Genomic DNA, 8417 nt, shown 5'->3' with positions numbered 1-8417 from the left:
GGTGTTCGGTTTATACGTATCATTACTATTATTAGAATCAACTAGTTAAATTGCTGAATAATTTGAGCAAAGAATAATACTTTACTGTCTGTTCTTTGTAGTCCAACAGTACATTTTACAGAAAATTTTTATTTGGTCTCAGATGGTAATCATTAGGACCACAGAACTAGATGAGACCAAGAGGTATCAGCATGAGCTCTTTCTCCAGGGTGGTCTAGTCTTAACTGTATTTTTGAAAGCATCATAAAAGCCTCTTCAGGAAAAGAGAATATCAACTCATTAGGTTATATGCTCCAATTCTTTTGGACCTTATTTGTTACTCATCAAAATTCTTCATGTTGTAGCTCAAGAAAAGAAACTGCTAAAAACATGTTAGGCAAAATAAATACTTTATTGTTTTAATTTTTTTTCTTTAGAAATCAGCCTTTGTGTGATAATTCAAACACTTATAAACCTTTTAGATATTCTTTCAAAGAATATTGTTAACATCTTAACAGGTTTTGATTAAAATTTCACACAAAGAAAATAGGAGTTGAAAATTATGAATGCTAAAAGAGTAATTCCAATAACATTTGGCTGTTACTTTACACATTTATTTAACACATATAAAACCAAATAGGAAACCACCTCCCTTGTTTTTTTTTTTTTTTTTTCCATAAAAACAGTTCTCACTGGTTAAAACTGAATTAAAACCATCTATTATGAGGAGAACAAATCTAAATTACTTCCATTTTGAAAAAACAACACCAGCTTATTCACTTCTATCCATTCAAGTCACAGGCCCCATTATTTTGGCAATAGTCTACTATTTAGTCTAAAAGAAGAAGAAATATCTCCTTATAACAAGGAAGTCCGGACAATGCAACAAGTACATAGTGTTTAACATAAGGCATGTTTCCAAAAGAAAAATACTACATAAGCTATAATAAAATTACATCTGTCTTGGATAAAGTAACAAGGCTTACAGTGTAAGAACATTAAGTAGTTGTAGGTAACCTCATATAATTCTATCCTACTGCTATTAGTAACCTCCTCAAGAATTAAGAGCAATTTTTACAACAGAACAATTTTTCTTCTCGGAAGTGACACTAATTAACAGCAGTGGAGGGAAAATCATTGGTTGCTTCAAGCTCTCAAAAAATGAATCAGTTATTGCACAGTAAATACCTCATAGAGGTCAGTGTTTTAAGAAGCTAGTCCGAAGAAATAGGTTATTTATAAGTTGGTTAAGTCTGGAAGTTTTCAAGTTTTAAAATTAATTCTACATAGGGAATCAATTGGAAAATATTGACATACAAATAAATATTAGGCTTTTCAAATGGCTACAGTTTTGATAGTTTAGAAAAGAAATAAAGTCAGCAAAGTGCCTAAGTTTTTATGTATGCTTTTTAGATACACATAGAAGAAATAAACATTGTACACTGTATACAGTAGCCCAGATCAGCAGCAAGTATCTTCTGAAGCACAAATAACACCTCCACCAGTGTATATCATTGATAACTCCAATATCACATAGCTAATAGGATCCGTGTCAACCTTAAAAAAGAAAGAGAAGTGAACATTAATCATCTTTCAAATATAATTATTAAAACCTTCCTTAAAAGGATGAGAATATTCTCTAAATATATATATATAAACAAGATCCTCCTTTATAAATTATGACATGATTAGACATGGACCTATGGAATATGTTTGTTTAAAAGACAAAAAATTAAGAAAGATACTAAGAATTTGTGATTAACTCTCAAAATCTTGGTCTAAAAACGTACATCTGAAATATCACTACAACCAATGCTATCAAAATAAGACTCTGGTTTGAAGGTCCTGATTTCCCCAATTCCAGCATTTTTTTACTATAATGAAATTTCAGTAAAATGACCCAAGATCCCCTAGAGGTCAGCATTACAAGATTTGACTTGCTTACACTTCAAATGGGGTTAAATGAGGTTTTCACACTGTAGGATAACATATTACATTGATAAAAATCAAAATTTAGCTACAGAAACCAACCTGTGTACTAAGAAAACAAAGCATTAAAAATTAAGTACTAATTTACATTTAGCTAAAGAAAGAAATTCAGAAAAATTTACCTATAAATTCTATTTAATGATTATCTTGCTTAGAATTAGATGCTTTACTTGAAGATACTGCTGCCAAAAGTCCACTTACAATTTCCCGTCTGATTTCCCCAACAATAGACTCTTTAATCTAGAATGAAAAAAGAGAAAAATAAGAATTTAACAATATGATTGCAATCCATTTTTTCTGTTTTCAGAAAAACAGAATAGTATTTAATTTTAGAATAGTATTTAATTCTTGCATCAGCTAAACTATAGAGAAAACTACAACCTTCACGAAATATGGAGAGGCAGTGGGAAATGGTGTCCCTCTATTCTCACACCCAGATCAGACTCAGAAGTCTGGTCTAGCGTTAACTCAGATAACTTAATTGCAAAATATCACAATTCTTAAATTTAGAACATTAGAAAATGTTATTTTATAGATTAAAAAACTTCTATTAAATAATTTCCTTCATGATACAAAATAACCTGGAAGAACTGATTAAATGTTAGGTTCACTTTTATTATGTTTTTTATTAACATCTATCTTTGTATGATAATCAGGATACTCAAGGGTTCTCATTGTTAAGAAAACCAGTTTGTCGCAAAATAATATACAAGTATACTGCCTGTTTATACCAACTGAAAGCAAAGTATCTAAAGAAGTTATATATTGTTCTAATCTAATACGCAGGTTTTACATGGAAAGATCATTTAGTATAATTTATTTCAAGACATGAAAAACCTCCTCTAAACAACCATAAACTCCAAAGAAATAAATTTTTCTTTAGTTGTATGGTATGTTTGTCACCTGTCTGAAAATTTTGCTTCAGATAAGGACATAAATCTCATTTTATTATTGGAAAAGGCAAACAGACCTAGGGGCAGTGACAATTCCATCAAGATCTTCTTCTCCAGATGCCCAAACACCACACATGCCCATACACACCCTTTTCTCTCTAATGATATAGCATCACCTCCAAAGAGCCGTTTGTGAAGGCTTTAAATGTGTATTTCCTGAAATAAACTGATAACGTCTTCCCAAATTAGCACTCAAGACACTCTCAACCAGCTTTTAAAAATTCTACATTTCCACAGTTTCCTGTCAACCTAATCTATTTCCTAAAATGTTCTTAAGTACATCCTGAACACATCTCAACTGAAGTCTTTCCAAAAATGGCTCTGTATTAATCTGTCATGCAAAAATGGTACAAAATACACAGATTTATATGTAAGTATTCATAGAAACAAACTCTCCTTAGCTACCAAGCGTCTGTATTGGAATATATTTAAATAAATATAAGCTTCTCATTTTACTTCCTACCAATATTTCTACACTTTAAACATCATTAAGTTTCTGAAGTCCACAGTACTTCAGATTCTTTTTTTTTTTTTTTTCCTGCTGAGGAAGATTCACCCTGAGCTAACATCTGTTGCCAATCTTCCTCCTTTTTTCCTTTTTACGTGATCTGCAGCCACGGCATGGCCACTGATGGATGAGTGGTGTAGGTCCGCGCCCAGGAACCAAACCTGGGCCTCTGAAGTGGAGGGTGCCAAACTTAATCACTAGGTCACTGGGGCTGGCCCCAGATTCACTTTTTAAAGGAATATGTGTTGGATACAAATATTATGAAAACCAGAATCTCTTAGCCACAGTATACAAGTGCAAGGACAGTGTGTTGAATCAGAACCTCTGAAAAATCTGTATTTACAAAAGACCATGACGTGGTCCTTCCAGTTCTGTTGTCCAATGCAATATGGCAATTTTATTAAATTTCATCATCATTCATCATTCAAAAAACAAACTAGCCAAAAGTATTCTTTACAAACCAAAAAATGTGTGCCAACATCTCTGGGAGGTATAGACATTACTGGATTAAAACAGAAGAGTCTCTACCATCAAGAATGTTATAATCTAGATGGGCAGAAAATGAATATTGTTTTATAAACTATCAAAAAGAAAAAATAATTTTTTAATTCATTAATGACATAAGAACAGAATAAATTTTGAAAAATGAGAGACCAGTATGAGCTAGAAGAATAAAAATAAAAAATTCTCAGAGAATGGCAGACTTTAAAATAGTAGGTCATGGAAAAGGAAGGACAATTTCAGATGATCGTGAGGAAGGAAAACTGCAGCAGTAGGACCTTGGATGAGAGGGCAGCAAAAAGGAGCCTCGCTGACAAAAGAGTCCCTACCAGGGAGCAGAAGGGAATAGAATAGGAAGGGTGAGGTCAAATGGAAAGTGGTGTGCTGTGCGCTAGGTCTCCTCTGTCAATGTATCCTGGCATAAAGTAAGTGCTCAATACATGTCTGACTGAATGCATCAATGAGAGAGCCAGAGAGAGCGAGAGAGCACGAGAGTGAGAGACAGCCTCAGACACAAAAAGGAAGAGAAAGTAGAAAAATAAAGGACTAGAGACAGCACTGAAAACGACAAGATGCCTTTAATAATTTATTGAAGAAACAAAATGTATGGACAAATAAATTAGTTCTAAAGTCTCCCATGCCGCAGAGAGGTTCAAAGGATTAGGATTGAGAAAACTCTACTGGGATGATGGTCAAGTTGCCCTTATGGGCACAATTCCCAAAAAGTGATACCAGCTGAAGACAGACTACATGAGCAAGAAAGGAATGCTCACTGACAATATAAACTGACTAAAGTCTGCAGTGTGGGGCAACGCAGCCAGTTAATATGCATCTACTGAATGCCTACTTCCTGGCAGCCATTATACCAAGTGATCACTAAAAGAAGTTATAATAAGAACACAGGGAAGCTGTGTATTTACCAAAATACACGTTACGTTTAAAGCATATCAGACGAACTGTAAGAAAGATACTACCAGGCATGAACCAACCTTAGGAACTTCAATAAACAAAGAATTCTATAAACACAAAACAATGTATGTTTACTTTTTTTTTTTTTTCTGTGTAAGGAAGATCAGCCCTGTGCTAACATCTGCCAATCATCCTCTTTTTTTGCTGAGGAAGACTGGTCCTGGGCTAACATCCGTGCCCATCTTCCTCCACTTTACATGGGATCCCACCACAGCATGGCTTACCAAGCAGTGCATTGGTGTGCGCCCAGGATCCGAACCGGCGAACCCTGGGCCGCAGCTGAGCGCGCGCACTCAACCGCTTGCGCCACCGGGCTGGCCCCCATATTTACTTTTCGATGTTTAATTCTGTTGAATTTGCTTTGTGGGCAAATGCTCATTCTATTAAGCAATCTTTTTACTATTTTTGCTTTTTTAAGTAACTGTAAACAGTTTCAGATCACTGATTACATACATCACAGACCACTTGGCAAATTCCACGAGTGCGCACTTTTTCCCTCCCTACAACTTATATAATCTGTGCAGAAAAGGAGTATGTTCAATCTGACAAAAGCTTAGTTACTGAATGAGTGTATTAAATATTTGTCTGAAAGGACTTCCTTTCAGTGTCCTACTTTAAAGCAGAATTCTACTGTATTGACATATTATAAATAATAAAAGCATTCTTTTTAAAAACCACATATGGTGAAAGGATGAAAACAAAGGCCTGACAGACATCATTGTTCTCATGCACCCATGAATGCAATAAGAACACTTCCCTGCAAGTGTCTGCCAGACACGTGCTGAATCCTCACCTGCAGAACTGCTCAACCCAAGCTTACATCTTGCCTTCCTGAATCGCGGCTTTGTTAACAGGGTCAGGGGCCCAGAATTTACTAGGAAGACAGACTCTAATTTAATTTTCTTGGTAGCTGATAACAATAAGCTTAAAAGATGGAGTTCAGTACCATTTGTATTTAGGTAAAATGATTACAGATTTGAAATGAATGGAATCAAGACTAATCTGAACTTTAAATATTTTGTAAACAAAGTTTAACAGTACACCGTTGTAACTGAAATAAGATTGATATTAGCACAAATTGTTTTTTTAAATTATAAATGGCATTGGACTAATTTATCTACCAATACATGCTTGAAAAGTGCTTCAAAACACTTTATTTTCTTAAGCACATCAATATTTCTCTTACGCCTTTTTTGATCTGTATATTTTGCTTGTTAAGTCCTCCTTTGTAGAGAGTAAAAGGATAAATCTTAAGCCTAACTTCCTCCAAACTATGCCAAATTCTGAATTAGGGAGTTTCTAATTAATAGGTTTAGTAACAAATTCTGAAAAATTCTTCAAACATTTGACCTGCATTTCAGTTTAAATGTCTTCAAATCATGAAATCTTTTCTATTTAACGAGAGGTTCTTATAAATGATTAAGTAATTCTCTAGGACCAGGGCAGTGTAACAGGACAACCGACTTCTCCGTATGCTATGTTCTATCAGCCAAAGAATCAAGGCTCTGGTCTAGGAATGCTATCCTCCTAGGAAATTACTCACAGCACATATCAGGCCGTCCATTAACAACTTCAAAAATGAGCGCTCAACTGTGCATTAAGGGAGTATTTGAAAATCAGTTGCATTTCTGTATGCTAATAACGAACTAACAGCAAGAGAGCTCAAAAAGATAATACCATTTACAATTGCATCAAAAAGGGAGTATTTGTGCCAAATAAGCATCATAAAGTTGAGTTTTCAAGGAAAACTTTTAAATCAAAGCAAACTAAAAGGAACAAAAATACCACAATGGTAGGGGGGAAAATGTACCTTAAAACTTACTTCCTCAGTTAACAAATATAGCATGGAGAAAAACAATTACTTAATTTTACTCAAAAATTGATCTTTGGTATGAAACATATAAATAAGAATGGATTATAATCAGTTACACCTAACTGAGCAAGGTGGATACACAGAGCTTACTAAACATTAGCCAGCCATAACCAACTCAATAAAAATAATTACATCAGTGGAACAAATGAATTTATAGAATTAAGATCTAAACTTTAAGTTGGTAATTTACATCATGAAAAGAAATTACATACATGCAGTCTCTTCTGCTATAATGCTTGTTTTGAAAACGTGAATTTGTATCAACATGACAAATATTAGGAAACAATTTGAATATAATGTAAATTTCACATTTGCTTTGTGCAATTTCATACACAAGTAACACTAGGTGAAGGCAGATCACTGCATTCAGCTGAACCCAGGAACACAGCACACAAAATGCACACACATTAAACATCTACCAGCTATCTCAGTACACTGTGTGTTAGGAGCCACACCTATCCACAGCTAGTACCAAACCTTCTGTTGGATTTCACATCACCCTCCTCCACCACTTCACAGTAACTCACAAGCTGCAACCCTTCCAAAGCCCAAATCCACAAGCAAATTTCAGGACTTTTCAAGGTAAAGTATCATATTTATTGCAGTATTTATATATTTCTTAACCATTTAACATGCATAAAACTACTACTGTTTTTATTACGTTGCTATCTTTTTTTTTTTAACACCTCACTGACAAAGTTTTGAGTGTTATGCTTCTAATCCTATTTTCCCCATAAGTTCTGTGGTTTTTATTGCACGAATTTGCATAGTACAACAATTTTTAGGAATGCATATATCACACTACAGCAAAACTGACTGTATTTATTTTTAATGTACTTCTCAAGCTACTGTCATGTGGCTATAAATGATGGCACCAAAGACACAAGAACTAATCTCTGGACCCAGAGGATCAATGGCCCATTTGAGGGAATATTCCTGTCTGCTGCCACCATTCTTGACCTATAACCACTAGAAATATATTTTACGTTACTCGCAAATTAATTCTAAAAATACATTAGGTTCACATTGCTGAATTTATTGGAAATACACAGATTAAAAATAGGGAGCCACTGACCCTAATTTCTCTGGCTCATTTTGACCTTTTCTATTTCTAAATTCTCAGTTCTTGAATATATAATACTAAATGCTTTTCTGTGTAATTGTCCAATTGTCTCCTGAGTTATCCTGTTTACCTTCCTATTAGCCTCTAAGCTTAAGGATTTCATGTCTTATATGTATTTTTCTTTTATCCTTTACAGAGCAGATACTCACTAAGATGCTTATAAAGTGACTTTTTTTTTTTAATGTGTATATTCCTCTTTTTAACTAATGGAAAGAATAAAAGATCCTTTCCCATCATGGGTTTTAGTATCTCAGTTGGAAAGAACTATGGATAATTACGGTTCTTCCTTAGAGTTACTCTTAAGACGAGGGAACAGAATGGAAAAAAAACATACTGTTTATCATGTGTAATTTTTATCCCATACACTCTACTTTTTTTGCACCCAAAGACAGTGTGATTTGAGAAGGAAAAAAATTAAAAGGCCATCATAAAAATGTATCTAGAGGTCTGCTTTATTTATTTATTTTTTGCTGAGGAAGATTCACCCTGAGCTAACATCTGTTGCCTATGCTCCTCTGTTTT

The 8417-nt window shown here is 34.1% G+C and overlaps 1 protein-coding gene across 4 annotated transcripts in view; it reads right to left on the bottom strand.

Moving 5' to 3' along the window:
* Positions 1-372: 372 nt before the first annotated feature.
* The window catches only part of ITPRID2 (ITPR interacting domain containing 2), a 44161-nt gene continuing 36116 nt past the window's right edge, over positions 373-8417 (bottom strand). For 3 of the 4 annotated variants that reach the window (XM_058549364.1, XM_058549365.1, XM_058549363.1), the window contains 2 exons: positions 2091-2208; positions 373-1536 (listed from right to left, as the gene is read on the bottom strand). In XM_058549364.1, coding sequence (XP_058405347.1) covers positions 2104-2208 — 105 coding nt within the window. In that variant the 3' untranslated portion in view covers positions 373-1536; positions 2091-2103. The remainder of the gene's footprint in view (positions 1537-2090; positions 2209-8417) is intronic. The other variant, XM_058549366.1, reaches the window with a different exon arrangement.

This window comes from Diceros bicornis, chromosome 10, assembly GCF_020826845.1.
Source record: "Diceros bicornis minor isolate mBicDic1 chromosome 10, mDicBic1.mat.cur, whole genome shotgun sequence".
Lineage (NCBI taxonomy): Eukaryota > Metazoa > Chordata > Mammalia > Perissodactyla > Rhinocerotidae > Diceros > Diceros bicornis.
This window is presented reverse-complemented; position numbering and strand designations above follow the sequence as displayed.